Source organism: Xenopus laevis, chromosome 1L, assembly GCF_017654675.1.
Source record: "Xenopus laevis strain J_2021 chromosome 1L, Xenopus_laevis_v10.1, whole genome shotgun sequence".
Classification (NCBI taxonomy): domain Eukaryota; kingdom Metazoa; phylum Chordata; class Amphibia; order Anura; family Pipidae; genus Xenopus; species Xenopus laevis.
The window spans coordinates 72561552-72582967 of NC_054371.1; the positions used below are offsets into that span (position 1 = coordinate 72561552).

Here is a 21416-nt window from a genome sequence, read left to right on the forward strand (position 1 = left end):
CCAGAATCCTCACCATGAACAAACTCTGCTGTGTCCTTATCCTCTTCTGCCATTTCTATGTTAACACATTCTCGGTAAGTTAAATATATTTTATCTTGTTATTTACTTCAGTATATTTTTGTATTAAATGTTAGAAGCCTGAGATTTTTGTGTTGTTTTAATAGAACAACAAAACAGAGGTATTTCCTGTTTTTTCTGTTTTCCAGAATTTGAAATCTTGAAGGAATTTTGTCATGCCTAATGTATTTGTGTTTTGCAAAGATATAGACATTTTGTTTCTGCTTGATATTGATGTGCATAGTTCTATACTTTCCACCAATTTGAGATCTTAAAGGAATTGTGCAATGCCTATTAAAACAACTGCTTCAGTGTGAGCTGAACTTAAACCCTCTTGAAATACAATAGCCCTCCTTAAAGGGATACTGTCATGGGAAAAAAAAAATTTTCAAAATGAATCAGTTAATAGTGCTGCTCCAGCAGAATTCTGCACTGAAATCCATTTCTCAAAAGAGCAAACAGATTTTTTTATATTCAATTTTGAAATCTGACATGGGGCTAGACATTTTGTCAATTTCCCAGCTGCCCCATGTCACGTGACTTGTGCTCTGATAAACTTCAATCACTCTTTACTGCTGTACTGCAAGTTGGAGTGATATCACCCCCTCCCTTTTCCCCCCCAGCAGCCAAACAAAAGAACAATGGGAAGGTAACCAGATAACAGCTCCCTAACACAAGATAACAGCTGCCTGGTAGATCTAAGAACAACACTCAATCGTAAAAACCCATGTCCCACTGAGACTCCTTCAGTTACATTGAGAAGGAGAAACAGCAGCCTGCCAAAAAGCATTACTCTCCTGAAGTGCAGGCACAAGTCACATGACATGGGGCAGCTGGGAAATTGACAAAATGTCTAGCCCCGTGTCAGATTTCAAAATTGAATATAAAAAAATCTGTTTGCTCTTTTGAGAAATGGATTTCAGTGCAGAATTCTGCTGGAGTAGCACTATTAACTGATTCATTTTGAAAAAAAAAATTTTTCCCATGACAGTATCCCTTTAACTGCCCTTCATCAGCCCCTCGCCTTACCCTCCCCGCACAGTGTATTACATAGAAAGGCGCTCCTATTTGGAAGCCTGAGCTTAAAACACAGAGCAGCGCAATGGAGTTCCCCGGCGCCATTTGCATCCTCTTCAGGTTTGATCACTGACACAGAACTTTCAGGAGCATGCGCAGTTGGGGGCTAGTCAAGAATAGGCTTCAACTGCTTATGGTCCTGCAGGTTTGATTGAATTACAAAAAAGAGCATGGGCTTTACTATAAATAGGGAGCATTTTCTCTTAATATTTGAATTTTAAGATTTATATCAGCTAATGTTTCTTCTGATCAATAGCAGATCCCCATAAGACCTAGTTAGATGACTGCCCTGGTTCATCATTCCTGGGGGACCTGGTGAAATGGGGATGGGTGTGAGTAGAGCAGGACTGGGGTTGAGGTGGGAAGGATGGGGCACAGCCTGGTGCCCAAAGAACAATTAGAAATAAAAGGATCTGCCTCTGCATATAACTTGTATTATGTTAAGCTTTGGCAATATGTTTTCCTGAACATTTGATAACTGTTTACATTATAAGTGGAAGTGAATGTAAAACAAAGACCTTATCTGTTTGAGTGGTTAGCATTTTGAGATGGGACTGAAAAACTTGCTGTTAGCTGGAAATATTACCCAATGCCCCCTTATACTAAACTGTAATTAGATAACGCTTGTTGCATCATTTGTTTTCATAACTACACATATTTAAAGGGCTTGTTCACCCTCCAAATACTTTTCTTAGTTCACATTGTTTCAGACAGTACACCATAAATATAAATTTTTTAAAATAGTTTTTGCCATTTTGTTCTAAAAAATTTAAGTTGTTTTTCAGCGTCTGGCAGCTCAGTAATCTAGGTGCAGTCTCTGAACTGTTACAATTTGCTTAATTAGTTGGAAGATTTCTCATCAGCATCTGTGCAATGTTAGTTACTACCGTATCAATTAAAACAGCTGCCTTTAAAGGGGTTGTTCACCTTTAAATTAAATTTTAGTATGTTTAGGGCTCTTACTCATGAGCGGTTGTAGCTGCGCTCCGTTTTTCTGCGTTCAGCCGCAGGGGAGCGCAGGAATAGACGCATTACATTTTTTCCAATGGGGCTGTAATCACACAGGCGCGTCTAGGCGCCGAACGCAGGAAAAATGCAGCATGTTGCGTCTCAACCTGCGTTCGGCGCCTACACGCGCCTTTACTACATTTCTTTACTACATTTCTGCAATTTCATTTACAGAGTGCAGTTTCTGGCGCAGGAGATGCAAGACCAAATACATGTGAATTCAATGCCCTTTCCTGCCACAAAGTCTTCTGTGCTCCATGGCAGAGGTGTGTGGCAGGGGTATGTCGCTGTAAACTACCATACCAGTGCCCAAAAAATGCAACCACTGAGGTCTGCACAGACGGGAAAAGGAAACTGCAAAGCTACTGCCAGCTAAAAAGTGTTGAATGTTCAAATCCTTTAAATTCCAAATACAGATTTTCTTCAGAAGCTCCTTGCACTGGTAAGATTTTTATTATTGTTGGTTTGAGCTGAGAGCAACTAAGCTTAAAAAAGGCAAACGGCCATTAAGTTAATACTTGTACAGGGGCAAACCAAATCCCTCCTGACTTTAAACAGCAATTGGACTGGTCCCTTGATCAGATATTTATAAATAGTATTAAATTCAAAAACCTGTATTTTCTCACCAATTAGAAGGCATCCAGCCCTTTTCTGAAACGATTTAATATACGTGTGAGTACAACTGTTTCAGGGATGGAATTCAGGACCTTATATCGCTCTCACTGTAAAATACATTTTTGCACCTGAAACCTTCTTCCTTCTAATCTCAAGGGGATGCATTTGTTTCTAAAAATCTACTGATGAATAAAAAAAGCTGAGAACCATATCCCCAATTAAGTGGCTCTTCTCCAATGTAAAGAAACCCAACTTGGTCAACTTTTTTTATACCAGAAATTTCCAAACCTATATCAGCAAAACATTATATGTTTTGATAACTTGCCCTGAAATTGTGGCAGATTATTCCCCCTCAATTTGTGTTTGAATGGTGTTATTACTAGCACGTGGCGTTAAACAGGTTGTTCACCTTTAAATTGTAATTGTTTTTCATTTTTATTATTTTTGAGTTCTGTTTGTGAGGTATTCAGATTTTAATTCAGCAGCCCTCTAGTTTGCAATTTCAGCAATCTGGTTGCTAGAGTCCAAATTACCCGAGCAACCATGCATTGATTTGAATAAGACTGGAATATTAATAGGAGATGACGTGATTAGAAATACGAGTAATACAAAGTAGCAATAACAATAAATGGGTGACCTTATTGAGAATTTGTTTTTTAGATGAGGTCAGTGGGAAAAAAATGAAGGCCAATTGAAAAGTTGCTTAGAATTAGCCATTCTATAATATACTAAAAGTTAACTTGATGGTGAACCACCCCTTTAATAGCATGAGTTTAAGGTTTAAGTCAGTTTTGGCTACTGACCCAAGGCAATGGTTCCCAAACGTTTGGCCCAATCCCCTGTAAACTTAGCTTTTGTCCTCCGTTTGGAAATCACTGTGTTGTGGCCCCACCCCCTTTTATGCCATAGTCCCGCCCATTTGACATCACACTCCACCCCTTTTTGTTCCCGCCCCCCCCACCAGCCAGTAAAAAAAAGAAAGCAAAAAATGGCAACCCTATTTGCATCTCTGTGTGTGCACTTACACATAATTCATCTCAACAGGCTTAAAGGACCAGTAACATCAAAAAAATTTAAAAAAAAAATTAGTATAGCTTGAAGAAAAAAAAACACCAAGAAAAATTAAATTGTCCTCCGTTTGGAAATCTCTGTGTTGTGGCCCGCCCCCTTTTATGCCATAGTCCCGCCCATTTGACATCACGCTCCACCCCTTTTTTTTCCTGCCCCCTCACCGGCCAGTAAAAAAAAGAAAGCAAAAGATGGCAACCCTACTTGCATCTCTGTATGTGCACTTACACATAATTCATCTCAACAGGCTTAAAGGACCAGTAACATCAAAATTTTTTTTAAAAAAAAATTAGTATAGCTTGAAGGAAAAAAAACACCAAGAAAAATTGAAAAGCCTTTATTAAGAAATAACTTACCAAAACTCCAATTCCGCTCCTCTTCAGGAAAGGCGACACGGTGACGATCCATCGTGCGGCGCTCCATTTCTCCTCCCTGGCTATCTCATATAAGGAAAGCAGGGAAAAGAAATTGAGAGCTGCACAATGGATCTCCTGATCGCTTTCTGAAGAGTGCAAGCGGCGTTTTGGTAAGTTATTATTTAATACTTTTCTTTATTTCTTAAAGACTTTGCGATTTTAAAGTTTAATTTGTCTTGGTATTTATTTATTTTTAATGTATACTAACGAATGTTTTTAAAAAATGTTTTGATGTTACTGGTCCTTTAAGAGGAACATTGGAGTTTGCTACAGGTTGCAAATTAGCCATACAGAACCAAGTCACAGAGTCCAAGCTTTCTCTCTCTCCATCTTCAACGAGTATTACTTAATAATGGTTTTACAGGTAATGTCAAGGACTTACCCGGGACTTATCTCAGATGTATTAACCACGCTACATGTTACAGTAAGATCTTAGGGATATTAACATGTGCTTAAAAACTGCTGTATAAAAGAGGGCCTTGCAGACTCTTGACTGCAGAGTCTTTTGCTGGGTGGACTGCATCTCAGCTGTTTTGAAATAAAGGTTGGCTTGAATGTTATCTTTAATATTAGGCGCTGTTTTTAAACACATATTTTGCCTGTGGTAACATATGGATACCTCTTTCTTCAGTATAACTATGCTGTAAAAAATTCCACTATAAGTTCTCACCCTGTTTGGCTTGACCATTTCAATCTAAAATATCCTCTCTCTAGAAACATTTACACTAACGCAGAATGGAGAACCAGGCAAAGGGATCATAAAAGTGAAACTGCCAACATTTGAACAGGAATTGTTTCTATGTGGAAAACAATGGAGTAACAGGGAAGCCAATGTAGTCTGCAGACAGCTTGGATCTACCAAGTAGGTGACATAATCTATTTGTGTGCTACTATCCTTTTCAATAGGTTTATTTTATTTACACCATAAAATGAAGCTGGTGTTCAAATGGATATTCAGAGATGCTTGTGGGTTGTGCTTCTTTACTCTGCATTTAATGGAAAGTGAACAAACCCCTCCATTTTTCTGTTGTAGCATGGCTTACAAGAACCAGGGTAGGGTATTGAAGAAAAGAAGATACTGTATAAGGAAAGGAGAAGCCGGTGCAGCACTTAGGAAATTTTTACATGAGCTGGTGCAGTTTTCTCTTAAAGGAAAACTATACCCCCCAAACAATGTAGGTCTCTATTAAAAGATACTGAGTAAAACAGCTCATGTGTAAAACCCTGCTTCATGTAAATGAACCATTATCATAATAATATAATTTTTTAGTAGTATGTGCCATTGGGTAATCATAAATAGAAAATTGCCATTTTAAAAAATAAGGGCCACCCCCAGAGATCGTAAGATTCACTGTGTACACATACAAAGCACATGTTAGGTCACATGAGCCAATTAACAGACAGAGTTCTGCCTTTTGCTTCCTCACTTCTTCCTGTTAAAGTTAGTGTTGTAGTATTTCTGGTCAGGTGATCTCTGAGGCAGCACAGATAGAGTCACGAAATGGTGGTTCAAGGCAAGAGATGTAAAAGGGCAATATTTATGTAAATATATATTCCAGTTTGGTAAGATTCTTTAATATGTCATTCAATTTGATATAAACTATCTGTTGCTTAAGTATTCATTTTGGGGGTATAGTTTTCCTTTAACAGGAGCACCGGCCAAATGAGAAACATCCCTTGATCTATTTCACTGGGGTGCCTAACATTTTGCATGCCCCAGCGAAATAGATTTTACATGCCTTCTGATCATAGATACTTGTATATTTATGAAGTGGCTGAGAGGTCAAAAAAAATGTGAAGTACTAAGCCTAACCCAAAATAAAGTAATATTAAAATATATATTGTGATTGTGCACTGTAAGGAATATTTAATACAATTTTTTTAAATAGGTTTTATTATTCTTTCGTTTAATCATGTATAAAGTTTTAATTAATTAGTGCACTTCCACAACCTGCTACAAATGCAATCATGATGTCTTGCAGAGGGCCATTCAATATTACTGTCAGAGCAATAAACAGGAAAATAAGTCACATCATGCCTCCCTCAGCAAAAAAATATGTTCATTTGAGGGAGATACATCATAATCATAAGAACAAAATAAGACTCGTTATGAAACAAGTGTATTAATATTTCACTACCATTTAGTGGATTTTTATTTTAAAGGAGAACTGAAGCCTTAGGGCCTGATTCATGACTGCGTGAGCCTTTCAGCTTTAAGGAAGCCCTGCATGAGTAACTTACACTGGGTTTCAGGCTGAAAAAGCAGAGCTATTTGCTTAATTTTACCTAAAGAAGTTTTTGTAACAAAATCAGGCCCTTAATATGGAAAATTAAGCTGTATTGTATTAAAGGTACTGCAATGGCCCAATGTAACAGTAATAGATCGTGCCTTCAAATTTCACAGCAGCTCTTGATAAGCCATCTGGGTGTTCTAAGCTTATGAGTCATGGGAAACCATTTAGAACTTTAGCTGAAAGTGAGCAAAACCCAAAACATAAAGAGCAGCATACCACTGTCCATCAATTAAAATGTAAAATTATTTTATTGTATTACCAAACCCCCTTAATTGATCTTTTTTTTTGAGTCCCAAAAGGAATGGGAGTTGCCAATAAAGGGTGCAGGGTAGCTGTATTATAACTATGGTTAATAATCAAGCAGGGTTGTTACTGTAGTGGAAGTAGACCCTGCAGCTGATTATGACATAAAATGGACCAGTGGGGCTCTGACCCATTTGCATTTCCATCATCTTCCCTTAAGTGAAGAAAAAAATGTAATGTGTAAATTATCCTTGTTTCCTGCTAGAGGCGCAGATGCATCAGCATCAGACAAAGTTTTCTCTTTAGTAACTGAGAAGCCCCCAGAACATTGCATTCAAGCAACTTGTCGAGGACTGGAGAACAGCTTGGCCGAATGTGCTCTAAGGAAGTTACCAATGCAAGATAACCAGGTTGCTAAAGTAACGTGTTATACAGAAAACAAAGGTTAACATTCTCTACTACCAATTCCTTTTATTCATTTATTAAACATTCATTTACCTGCAAATTTAATTCACACAAATATCCTGTTCTAACAACTTAACATTCTATGATAGAATTGTTGTCATGATTATCCCTCACCACTTCTCTACCTTCTCTGCTTGTCGCTAATGCACAAAACTGAAGTGAAACCTCATGCAAAATTATAAATAATCTCAGATTTTTTTCTATTTCTTTTTATTTATATTTTTTATATACCGGTATCTCTTTTTATTTATATCTGCTTTTATTTTACACTTACCGTAACTGCCATGCATTTTAACCCTTTTTAAGTGCCGGCAGCTAGTAGGATAGTACATTACCCAGCAACATGCTTTTCCTATAGATTAAACAAGAACCTGAATATGTAAAATGTAAGGTGCTGCTATTTTGGTACTTTTGTCAAGATTCTACCATCTATGATACTTAAAGGGTTAATTATAATCAATGTATAACCCTAAAAAATGTGAAATCAGAGAACTGACTTTTATTACAGATTGTGGCTCCGGTGAGTTTACATGTTCAAATGGCAAGTGCATCCCCTCAGAACTGGCCTGTGATAGTAAAAATGATTGTGGAGATCTCAGTGATGAACTTTGCTGCAAAAGTAAGCCTGAAAATCCATATTTTCTCTGTCTTAGAATAAACACGTATAAGGCTTCACGAGGGTTTTAGACACAGCTGAATCATCAAATGGATCATACTGTGTATCTTAGTCTTATAAACCTACAAGGAAACATAGGTGCCTATGGAGTAGCACACAGATTATTTATATGATGCATGAAGTAATAACCATGGGGTGTGATCTTACACCTTGGGGGTGTCATTAGCCAATTGTAGCTAGGCATGATACATATCAACTATAGTTAGCTCACGATCACATTTTTTATGCCAGTGGAAAAAAACACCATGTGTTACACAGGCCTAAGATGGTACTTTCCACTGATAGGATACCAGTAATTGAATTTACATTCATACATGGTGTGTTCACTGGCAGAGAACACACACATGTACAGTGAACATACTATGTGTGAAACTCACCAAAATGCAATTTTTTTTGTAAATCTATTTTTATTTAACTGGTAAACTTTTCCCCAGTTCTTTCTGCTAACCTTAGGCAACAAATCTTTATTCAGCTTTAGCTTGTCAGTTGCATGTAAAAAAAAAAAATTATACAGCTGATTGGAAGCAATGAGTTTACTAGTAAAACTACAATTTTGTCCAACTTTTTCAGGTTGCAATGCTGGCTTCCATTGTAGATCGGATACCTGCATCCCAGAGCAGTATAGGTGCAATGGAGAACTTGATTGTATTGGTGGAGAAGATGAATCAAATTGTACAGGTGAGTTTAAGGGGCACATTTACAAAGCTCGAGTGAAGGATTCGAATAAAAAAAACTTCGAATTTCGAAGTGTTTTTTTGGCTACTTCGACCATCGAATGGGCTAGTTCGAACTTCGACTACGAATCGAACGATTCGAACTAAAAATCGTTCGACTATTCGATCGTTCGATAATCGAAGTACTGTCTCTTTAAGAAAAACTTCGACCCCCTAGTTCGGCAGCTAAAAGCTACCGAACTCAATGTTAGCCTATGGGGAAGGTCCCCATAGGCTTGCCTATGTTTTTTTGATCGAAGGATATTCGTTCGTATTAAAATCCTTCGAATCGTTCGATTCGAAGGATTTAATCGTTCGATCGAAGGATTAGCGCTAAATCGTTCGACTTCGATATTCGAAGTCGAACGATTTTAGTTCCTGGTCGAATATCGAGGGTTAATTAACCCTCGATATTCGACCCATAGTAAATCTGCCCCTAAGTGCAAAATATTAAAGGTGTTGTTCATCTTTGAGTTGACTTTTAGTATAATGAAACTTTCTTATAGCTTTTTTCACAGCATACTAGTTAATGGGACGATTAGCAGGAGAGTGAACACAGTGACACTATTCAGCACTCCTGGGAATAACCTTGACAACCATTACAGCAGGGGTGTTTTTGCTTTTTTGGTGCTTAAACAAAATGTTCTGCTATTTACAGGAGATGTTTGTTAGTTTGTTTTTTTACCTCCTCCTCCTTTTTGATATGAGCTTGTGCAGTTTGGCTTATGTAGTAAAGGCAGATTCGGACTGGGGGGCCCGGGGCCCACCGATGCTGCTATCCCAGGCCCCTTGGCCCTGCCTCCGCCAAGTGTGCACGCTGTTTTTTATGCTCGTGTGTATTTTTATTTGCGGCTCGTCTCATTTTATTTGTCATGTGTGCGCGTCTTTTTTTATTTGCCACGCGTGCACGAACAGGAGCGGTCTGGACCCACAAGAGCTGGGGCCCACCGGATTTTTTTCCCGATGCCCCACTGGCTCAGTCCCACCCTGAGAAAAGGTACATGAACACGATTGAAAGAAAACCATAACTCACATGAGCAACATCCCAACATCCCTTAAGGTGGCCATATTCAGACCAATGGAAGCTTCTGTTTCCGTTCTTACAAATATTGGGCAGATATTGATTAGGCAGATTAAAAAGTCCTATCAGGGCGAGTACTGCTTTGGCTTGTTGATGTGGTCCTTACCCCAGCCACCACCTCAAAGCAGGTATATCAGGGATGAATCAACTTTTTTGGTGACCTCGCCAAATAGGGCCAGCTTTAGAAACTTTAGACACACAATGCAACCCCACCCTTATCTTGTCCCATTGGGAAGTGAAGGATTTTGGCAATTAAAATCTCTTTACTTTCCAGATAATCAGTGCACCTCCCACCATGGAAAGCAGCAGGACTTCAAGTCCCAAATAGGGTTGCCACCTTTTCTGGAAAAAAATACCGGACTTCCTTTATATTTATCTTTTTTCCCAATTAATAACATTGGGATTAACCATCATTTTTACCAGCCAGGCCGGTAAAATACCGGCCAGGTGGCAACCCTAGTCCCAAATAGCATCACTTCACAATGGAACAAAATAAGTGAGGCATTGCATTACTGTAGTAACGTAACTATATGCTGCGGGGCCCATGTGCAGCACAGTCATGCCCCCCCCCACGAGACTATTTTTGCTGCAGTTTCACTTAAACGCATACCGACAGTGGACCCTGAGGGGGAGCAGGCTCTGGTGTAGTCACACTTCCTGCACCCCCGGTAGTTCTGCCACTTCATTACTGTGTAAGCTTGAGGGGAAGGGAACTGATGCCTGTGAATAGAGACAGACTATCACAGGTTCCTTTCAATCTGGAATCAGGTATGTTTGTGTAGTATAAAATACATTTATATGTATTCCTTCTTCAGTGCTATCATTAGAAGAGTAAAAGGCCTATAATCAAATGACCCTTCCTTGGTAAACCCCTTACTATAAACTCATAGGTATTTGTAATACACAAATTCACTAAAATCCGAAGTTGTGACTCAGCAGCCGAATGCTGGTGAAGTTTCATAGCAAACCTTTGTAACATTAATTTCTGCCTAGCGAAACTTCATTAGCACACTTGCGCTTGAGTCAATTTGAATAGGGCAGGTACATATAAGTCGTATAGACCTCTTTATTAGAGATATTGGTGGAAATGCTTGAAGTGGCCACTTTTTATTACAAATGTCCAAGGAAGCAAAATAAAGACAAAAGAGATCCTCTAATGTCCTAGACATGAAACCACCTTAAAACAAATGCAGCATGCCCCTCAAATGGTTAAAAAAAGTTTAAACAAAAAATTTTCATAGTTACAACTTTTAAAGAGAATCCCGCTTTAAAATATGAAAAAAACACAATGTTTTTTTTTTATAATTTTTATGAGGCTTCAGCAAATTTTTGCACTTCAGTGAATTTGCGGAGTAACGATCGTTCGCCTGAACGAAAATTCACTTGGTGGGCATGAAACTTCGCTTGTGAACAAGCAGTGATCACAAACCTGTTTATTCTTACTTTCCTGTTTACTTAATTTGATGCTGTACATAATTTAATATGGCATGGTTTGTTCCATGTTCATTAATAACACGAGATGGCATTGCAATTGTTTTTATTCGTCTATTCTTTCAGTTGAACAAGAACAAAAATCAGAAAAACAAGAGGAAGGTAAGTGCATGATTCTTCATTCATATTACAATGTATTAAATAAGTCTCCTAGATGTCTGCTAGGCTGTAAAAAACAGTCTGGATTTAGTAAGTAGATTAATACGGCATGGTTTGTTCCATGTTCATAAATGACATGAGATGGCATTGCAATTGTTTTTATTTGTCTATTTTTCAGTTGAACAAAAGCAAACATCAGAAAAACAAGAGGAAGGTAAGTGCATGATTCATTATTCATATTACAGTGTATTAAATAGTTCTCCTTGATGTCTGCTAGGCTGTGAAAACCAGTCTGGATTTAGTAAGTAGATTGGGTATTATATGAGTCTGCGTCATTTTCCTCTCCTGTCACTTTCAGTTTCGTTTTTCTTTTTCAAAATATGCAATGTAACTAACAAAATGAATTAATAATAGCATTGCCAAACTGCACCTCTCTACAACTGGTGCTTGGATGACTTCACATAATGACATCTCTAGAGAATAACCCTGCTGATTAAAATAAAGGATATTCTAAAAAACGATTAAAAGAAATGTCAAAAATGTGGTTTATAAGTTTGCCCTTTTTTGTTTTAATATTTCAGACTTAGTACAAGAATCCAAGGCAACGCAAGTGGAAGGTAATATTGTTTTTTAAGAATACATTTGGTAAATAAGAAATTTTCTCTTTTAAGCTGTGTTTTTCGTATATACTGTATATATAATATGGAAACTTTAATCCCTAAAGTGGGTATTTACAGATCAATATATGTAAAGGGCTTGTGTCTTACATTTGTGAGCCAATATTACAGCTTAAACAAATAATACATTTGTTGGTGCAGAAATACAATTTTAAATGGTAGAGTGAATCATTTGTAATGTAAGCAGTGTAAATTAGAAATAAATAGTACACCATAAAAATGATGACATAATCCCTTTGCGTGTGGGTTAAAGCCTCTCAGTTTTGGCTTTAAAGTGGCACAAATAGCTTTGCATGAGGCATGGAAATAAATTTTTTTTTTACATTTCATTCTCACCCAAATTGTCATAGTTTTTATGCTAAAACTTTTATGCAAACTGTGATTCACATTTTTTCTAATGGAAAGTTTTTTACTGGGTTTCCTTATTTATCTCTTACAGAGAAAGCGAAAATTGTCAACTATGACATAGATGCAGGTAATTATCTTCATCAACTACATCCGTACTGAAAAACACTGTACAGCATAAGTAAGATTTTGGATTCCATTTATTTTCCTTCCATGTATAAACATAGTAACATAGTAAGTAAGGTTGAAAAAAGACAAAGGTCATCAAGTTCAACCTTTTAGTTTTTTTGTTTTTTTTTATCTGCCTAACTGCCAGTTGATCCAGAGGAAGGCAAAAAAAAACAAAAAACATCTGAAGCCTCTCCAATTTGCCTCAGAGGGGGAAAAAATCCTTCCTGACTCCAAAATGGCAATCAGACTAGTCCCTGGATTATGTTGTACTATGAGCTATCTTCCATAACCCTGTATTCCCTCACTTGTATTCCAACCCCTTCTTAAAGCTATCTAATGTATCAGCCTGTACAACTGATTCACTGAATTCCACATCTTCACAGCTCTCACTGTTTATAAACCCCTTCCGAATATTTAGGCGGAACCTCTTTTCTTCTAATCGGAATGGGTGACCTTGTGTCAGCTGGAAAGACCTACTGGTAAATAAAGCATTAGAGAGATTATTATATGATTCCCTTATATATTTATACATAGTCATCATATCTCCCCTTAAGCTTCTTAAGCGTGAACATTCCCAATTTGGCCAGTCTTTCCTCATAGCTAAGATTTTCCATACCTTTTACTAGCTTAGTTGCCCTTCTCTGTACCCTCTCTAATACAATAATGTCCTGTTTGAGTGATGGAGACCAAAACCGTACAGCATATTCTAGATGGGGCCTTCCAAGTGCTCTATACAGTGGAAGAATGACCCCTCCTCCCGTGACTCTATGCCCCTTTTAATACAGCTCAAGACCTTATTTGCCCTTGATGCTGCTGACTGGCATTGCTTGCTACAGCCAAGTTTATCATCTACAAGGACTCCAAGTTCCTTTTCCATAATGGATTTGCCTAGTGCAGTCCCATTAAGGGTATAAGTGGCTTGGATATTTTTACATCCCAGGTGCATGACTTTACATTTATCAACATCGAATCTCATTTGCCACTTAGCTGCCCAGATTGCCAGTTTGTCAAGATCGTGTTGCAAGGATGCCACATCCTGGATGGAATTAATTGGGATAGTTTTGTGTCATCTGCAAACACTGATACATTACTTACAACACCCTCCCCTAAGTCATTAATGAACAAGTTAAATAAAAGTGGACCCAATACTGAGCCCTGAGGGACCCCACTAAGAACCTTACTCCAAGTAGAGAATGTCCCATTAACAACCACCCTCTGTACCCGATCCTGTAGCCAGTTTCCTATCCATGTGCAAACGACTTCATTAAGCCCAACTGACCTTAGTTTAGAAAGCAGTCGTTTGTGGGGCACAGTTTCAAACACTTTGGAAAAATCCAAATAGATCACATCTATTACCCCCCCCCCCACTGTCCAGCATCTTACTTACCTCATCATAAAAAGCAATCAAATTTGTCTGACATGACCTATCCTTCATAAAGCCATGCTGATTGCTGCTCATAATGCCATTCACTAGGACACAATTTTGAATGTGATCCCTTAACAAGCCTTCAAATAATTTGCCCACCACAGATGTCAAATTTATTGGCCTATAATTGCCAGGCTGAGATCGTAATCCCTTTTTAAGTATTGGAATAACATCATCTTTTCTCCAATCCATATACCAGATGAAAGTGAATCTGAGAAAATCAGAAATAGAGGCTGGTCTAAAACTGAACTAAGCTCTCTTAGAACCTGGGAGTGTATGCCATCAGGCCCTGGAGCCTTGTTTACATTCATTTTTATTAAAGCTTTATGAATCATATCCTGAGTCAGCCACTGACTAGATTGAGCTGAGCCATTAGTGCAGCTATAAAGTGAGCCTGGGAACTCAGACTCCTATTGTATACACAGAAAATAACTGATTTAGCACATTTGTTTTTTCTGTATCTGTTTCAACCATACTTTAATGGAGCCACACTCTCAACCTGCATCTTCTTACTATTAATATATTTAAAAAACTTTTTAGGGTTAGTTTTGACCTCCACCGCAATTAACTCTTCATTTCCTTTCTTTGCCTTCCGCATTGCTGATTTACAACATTTATTACAGAGTTTATATTCATTAAATGCAGCTTCTGTCCCAACAGATTTGTAGTTTTAATATGTCTTGCTCTTCTTTCCTATTAACTTCTTTACTTCTGTATTAAGCCACATGGGATGATTCTTAGAGCTTCTACATTTACTCCTTAAGGGAATAAATTGAGAACAGTAATGATTTAATATAATTTTTAATGACATGGGATCAGCACCATTTAATTACAAAATAGGTATAGGATCTGAATGCTCGGGACTTAGGGTATTCTGGATAAGGGATCTCTGCAAAACTTGGGTCTCCATACATTAGGCCGGCTAGAAATAATTTAATCATTACATAAACCCAAAGGGATTGCTTCGCTATCAATATGAATTAATGCAGCTTAGTTCGGATCAAGGACAAGTTACTGTTTCATTTACAGGGAAAATTAAATCATGTTTAAAAATTCGAGTTATTTGCTTAAAATGGAGTCTACGGAAGATGGCCGTGCCATGATTCAGAACTTTTTTGGATAACGGGTTCTATATGAATAAAAATGAGGCATGTCCGATTATTGAATATAGCTACCGATTGTTTTTATGTTACCAATAGAACAGTTTGTTTCAATGTGCCAAGATAATATAAGATAATATTTCCGGGACTAGTTGAAAAAAGTTAAAAAAATATAATGTAGATAAAATGTTTCTGTTTGTACCACTAATAATACTTATTTGTCGTTTAAATAAAGAAAGGAGACTCTTGATGAAAAGTCTTCCAGAATTAAGCTGCGGGGTTCCACCACAAACAGCTGCTCCGACATTAACTCGCAAGAAAAGGGTTATAGGAGGAACAAATGCTATAAAGGTAATATCACCACTGCATCAGTATCATAATAAAAAGGTGTTAAATAGAAAAGGTTGGTTATTTACAGATTGTAAACTGACAATAATATGCATGTATTTATATTTCTGTACCACCCTTTATTTAAACAAAATATAAGGGGCAAATTCATCAAGGGTCGAATATCGAGGGTTAATTAACCCTCGATATTCGACTGGAGAATGAAAATCCTTCGACTTCGAATATCGTAGTTGAAGGATTTTGCGCAAATACTTCGATCGAAGGAATAATCGTTCGATCGAACGATTAAATCCTTCGAATCGAACGATTCGAAGGATTTTAATCCAACGATCGAAGGATTATCCTTCTACCAAAAAAAGTTAGGCAAGCCTATGGGGACCTTCCCCATAGGCTAACATTGAGCTCGGTAGCTTTTAGGTGGCGAACTAGGGGGTCGAAGTTTTTTCTTAAAGAGACAGTACTTCGACTATCGAGTGGTCGAATAGTCAAACGATTTTTATTAGCCCATACGATCGTCGAAGTAGCCAAAAAAACACTTCGAAGTTTTTTTTCTTCTATTCCTTCGCTCGAACTTAATGAATGGGCCCCTAAGTGTTAATTATTACACCTTATATGTGATTAGGGAAATTCTGTAATCAGTGCAGCATGTTATTTATTTGAAACATTTTTTATTTTGCACGGCCTATCTATTTACCCAGTTTTTATTTTTATACTGAACAATTCCTTTAAGAATGCTCACTTCCATATTGCTGTAGTGTAGATCCTCACTAAACTACATTAGCAGTGTCGGACTGGCCCACAGGGATACCAGGAAAACTCCCGGTGGGACCAGGTGTCAGGGGGCCCCTGTGCTGCTAAAGATTTGGCCTATTTCGTGGCCATTTCCTATTTCTTTGAGAACAAAGAGGCTAAATAGATTGGATAATAGATTATAGTATGTAAAGAATAGAGACTAGGAGAATAAAGGTTGAGTGAGGAGAATAATAATAATAGTACTGAGAGTGGGCCCCTGGTCTATGGTTCTTTGATGAGCCCTTGGTGTCCCAGTCCGACACTGTACAGTAACATCTATAGTTTGAATGGAAAGTGGCTCAGAGTACGAAAGGGTGTTTTGACTGCATGGATGTGATTGGTAATGTCTACAATTTTTCTTTTTTGCTTATAAAGCAGCAAATATTTATATTTATTCTTTTGTCAACTTTATTTCTCTAGAATCAGTTTCCATGGCAAGTAGCAATCAAAGATGGCACAGCTGTAAATTGTGGTGGGATTTATATTGGAGGCTGCTGGGTACTGACAGCGGCTCACTGTGTCAGGTATGCTTAATTATATTACGTTTACAGCTATAAAGGATTAACCAGTAGATTATTTCTAGTTGATTAATGTTGTTAGAATATAACCCCTTCAGGTCCTCCAGTCACTTACATGATAACTTGGGCCAGTGATACTTCTGTCCGAGTACCACAGAGCAATCCTCTTTCTTCTTCCTTTTTCCTATACATCTTAGGGAGTCTACTATATGCACCTGGCTATGTTCATATTTTTAACTAAACTGCCTTTTTTGAGGTATCAGTGTACCTGACACCAGGCCCAGAATTCCTTCCAGGCGATCTGTTGATCTTGAAGTCACCATGCTTTTGATCTCTTCCTTATCTTCACTCTGTGCTTGGTAGTTCTAAAATACATTTTAAAAATGATTCTGTAACCCACAAACTACTTAAGGTTAGGGTTGTAGTCCAGTGTGTGATGCTGACTCCCTTGACTACTAGTTGCTAGCTCTTATTTGTGTTTAAAAAGACAGTAAACGATTATTAGAAATTGAGTTTACTCTTTTGCAGTGCTCAAAAATCCGCAAATGATAAACCCTTGTATTTACAAAATGATATATAACTGGACTTTTCTATTCGGCAAAACTGCCTTTAAATAAGGCTAATCAATACATACTGCTATATCCAAACCACATTGTTTTGTGCAACATGGAATAGGTGTCCATGGCTCTTCTAAACCTGTAGCAGTTCTTTTCTATCAGCTAAGAGTCATTTTTCGAACCCAAGTCCAAATGTCCACCACAGTTGCACCCAAAGCATCAAAACAGAAATAACCGCACCCAATGCAATCCAACATTCATCAGAAGAGACAGCATTGACGCATTGGAACCATGTGGAAGTGCAAGAGAGTGTTTGGCACCAGTACCTTAACGAATTGTGTATCTATGCACTCTCCATTGCGTCATTTTTAGAGTACCTGCACATGTGGGTGCGTTTGCAAAGGCACCCACGTGTTTCACGTAAAGGATCAAATTTTTTCTTCCTTTTAATAACTTTTGAATTGAATCTATAAGGTAAACATATGTAAAAAATAAATATCCTTCTATATTTTTTGCAGGTCTAACCAACCCCAAAGATATCTCATTATGCTTGAACTGCTAGATCGACTGTCTTATGACAAAGACTTAGACAGTTTCCCAGTTAAAAGTGTCATAGTTCATGAGTTGTACAACCCCAACACATATGAAAATGACATTGCCTTGTTGGAAGTAAAGAACATATACAATAATCCCAAGTGCATGCAGACTGAAAACAACATGGTACCTGCCTGTGTCCCCTGGTCCCCATTTCAGTTTAAGTCTGGTGACACATGCACAGTCTCTGGATGGGGACGGGAAAAAGGTAATATTATTTCACTATTATGTTCATGAATGTAAAAACCATGGCAGTTGTTTCTGAAATATACTTAGCTAGACAGTGGCAAAGGAACCATTTCATCATTGACCCTGACCAGCTAATACCATCTTTATTTAAATTTGTTTGTGGGTTAAGAGAGAGACTAAAAAGAATAATAAAATAGCAAATCATTTGAAAAAGTTTTCAATGTAAAAAATTATGCAGCATTGATATTTACCTATGTTTTAATTTTAGGAATGTCCAGAGTGTTTCACCTAAAATGGGGACATATTAACCTAATGGATAATTGTACAAGAGTTTATAAGGAGCGTTTCCTTGACAAAATGGAGTGTGCAGGTAAACTTCGTGGTTTAGGCTCATTTAAATATATACATACCGTAATTTGCCGATTAACCCTTTTGAGTTGCCATGTAACTTTTGACTCCTCCTCCTTCATTAAATACATACCTGTAAATGTAAAATATACAGTGCTAGCATCTGTAACTTAAAAGCTTGCAAAGTAGCTTCTTTGATCTATGCTATTTCAGCTGTACAAGGAATGGGGTTGGACACCTTTAAAGAATGGCTATGGCAAACTTGTGAGACCACAGCTGTTCTTGGGGCTCATAAATGATTGATATAAGATGGTAAACCAGCAGGTCCGGATTGAGAATTAAAATAGGCCCTGGCATTTCAGGTACACTGAGGCCCAATCAGCCCACTCAGAGGCCCAAACAGCCCCCACCAGCCCACTAAATACTGACTTTCTATGGCACCTTATAGCAGCCCCTCTGGCATTTGCCAGATCCCACAGATTGCCAGTCCGGGCCTGTAAACCAGAGTAGTTATCTTGAAAATGGGTTCCCCAAGTGAAACACTGATAATTCATCGGCGGTCAGCTTTTTAGCCATAGGACAATTATGACTTAAAACATTTTTTTCTATATAAACTAATATCTATCAGCTGATCTGCTGTTTCTTGTATATCATGCTTGCATTATGGTTTTATGCATTTTCTGGTATTTATGTTTGTGTTTACAATATGTATAAAAAAAACTTGCATACCCTTTAACACCTCCTCTATTAGCACCCTTAGGGAAATGTTGCCCAAGTAATCTCCAGATTGTTGGGCAGAGATTGCACCCCATTTATTTCAATAGGAATCATTTAGACTTCCGGGTGCACTCACAGGCAACTCATAAATTGTGACTCTAAAACCAAAAGCTGCTATTCAGAAGGAATGACATTCCCTATATTTATATAGTGCTAATATATTCTGAGATAAATAATATCATGCACTTCCCTCTCTGTCCAAGTGGAGCTTGCAGTCTAAGGAACCTATCACACTCCATGGTCCGAGTCTTCCTCATTGCGGGTTGCTTTGTTTCAATGGTGACATTTTCAGATTTTGCCCTGTTTATTGCAAGAAATTACAATACCATACATATTTCCTAAATAAAACAATAAATAAAAGGTATATTCAGCACAAGCCCCACTCAATAATCTTCACCCAGGGAAAAAAAATGTTATTGTTTTAAAAAGTGCAATGTAAACATTTAAATCCTAATCTTTACTCTCCTTTTTTAAGGGACTTATGATGGCTCCATCGATGCCTGCAAGGGGGACTCTGGGGGCCCTTTGGTGTGCTATGATGTTAACAAGGTTGCGTATGTTTGGGGCATTGTAAGCTGGGGAGAAAACTGTGGAGTTCCTGGTTACCCTGGTGTATACACTAAAGTTGCTAATTACTTTGAATGGATAGCACATAAGGTTGGAAGATCCCTTATCTCAAAGTATAATGTCTAAGATATTATCATCATTTGCTACTATTCACTGGAAGAATCTATTTCAGCATTACCATGTAGTATTTTTGTGCAAGTACAATAAATACAGATACTCTGATCTGACCCTTTGCATCTCGTAAGCTGTTACTGAGTGATCAGTTGTCTGTTCACCTGACATTAATTTGGGGCAGATTTGTGATGAATAGTGATAAATTCTCTAGTGGTGTCAATGGTTTAACCATTGTAACAAGGTATCAGGTATATCGTTAAGGGGGGAAAAAGCATGATAAAACCACAATGAGAAAAACATGGGGAAAAATAGACATATAGAAAAAAAAGTCAATGACCTCATAAGAATCCTATCTTGCTGGTACGGTATCAGAGATCCAGATAAAAGCTACAGTATCTCTTGCTGTATGGTCTGGTTGCCATAACTTTTATGGTACACACAATTCCATGAGTAATAGCCAATCAACACCCTTTAAATTTAATGAGATGTACAGTAAATTCAATTTAAATAACCATGCCTGTATGCCATAAGATCGTAATGTAGTTGAGCAGACACTCAAAGAACCATTCCTCCACACAGACGTGAATAACTTCAGGTAGATTTATTTGTTAGTTGTTCACCTTTGAGTAACTTTTAGTATGATGTAGAGTGCAGGTCCGGACTGGCAATCTGTGGGTTCTGGCAAATGCCAGAGGGGCTGCTATAAGGTGCCATAGAAAGTCAGTATTTAGTTGGCTGTATGGGCTTCTGTGTGGGCTGATTGGGCCTCTGTGTACCTGAAATGCCAGGGCCTATTTTAATTCTCAGTCCGGACCTGGTAGAGTGTGATATTCTGAGAAATTCTGCAATTGGTTTTCATGGATTATTATTTATGGTTTTCGAGTTATTTAGCTTTTTCCGCAGCTCTCCAGTTTGCAACTTCAGCAATACATATATACCATATTATAACATACTAAAAGTCAACTTAAAATTGAACCACCCCTTTAATGATTCTGTATCTGCTGAGATACAAAACACGTAAGGCGATGCCTAAATAGAACCAAATAAATCGACCTGAATTTTATTACTTATGCGTGGAGCAATGGTTCTTTGAGTGTCTGCTCAACTACATTACAGTTTGGATCCACTCCATTAGCTAAAGGTGCAGGGTAGGTCTTCCACCCAGTGATAAAAGGCATAACAGATATGAAATATCCCGTGGTCTGTAGTACCTGCACCCCATGAATATTTTTCACAAATAGATCTGTTACATAAGGGTTAGGGCAAAGACACGCAGTGCATTTTGTTGCCCCCGTTTCATGATTTTCATGGTTTGAGCATTTTAGTAAAGGCGATTTTCAGTATCCCCTTTCACAAATTATTTTCTAGTGATTTTAGATTGCTTGTTACCCATGTAAATAGAGCTTACTATAAAACATTTGTCTGGTTGTGACCATGTGAAGATGACGTTGTGGCTTTATTTTAAAGCAACAGACATGTCATGTATTTTCAAGCAACAATTACATTATGGGGCAGATTTATAAAGGGTCGAAGTCTGTCCCATAATGCGACTATTCGCTACCTTAAACCTGCCAAATTACCGTATAAGTC

General features: G+C 37.8%; 1 protein-coding gene across 1 annotated transcript; it reads left to right on the plus strand.

Moving 5' to 3' along the window:
• On the plus strand, nt 1-19937 carry cfi.L (complement factor I L homeolog). Its single transcript, NM_001101789.1, is given in 15 exon segments — nt 1-74; nt 2317-2584; nt 4956-5103; nt 7044-7222; nt 7752-7862; nt 8490-8597; nt 11271-11306; nt 11482-11517; nt 11885-11920; nt 12420-12455; nt 15258-15373; nt 16583-16686; nt 17756-18039; nt 18289-18390; nt 19621-19937. Coding segments are annotated over 15 exon segments (1842 nt in total). The 5' UTR covers nt 1-14; the 3' UTR covers nt 19839-19937.
• The last annotated feature ends 1479 nt before the right edge of the window (nt 19938-21416 follow it).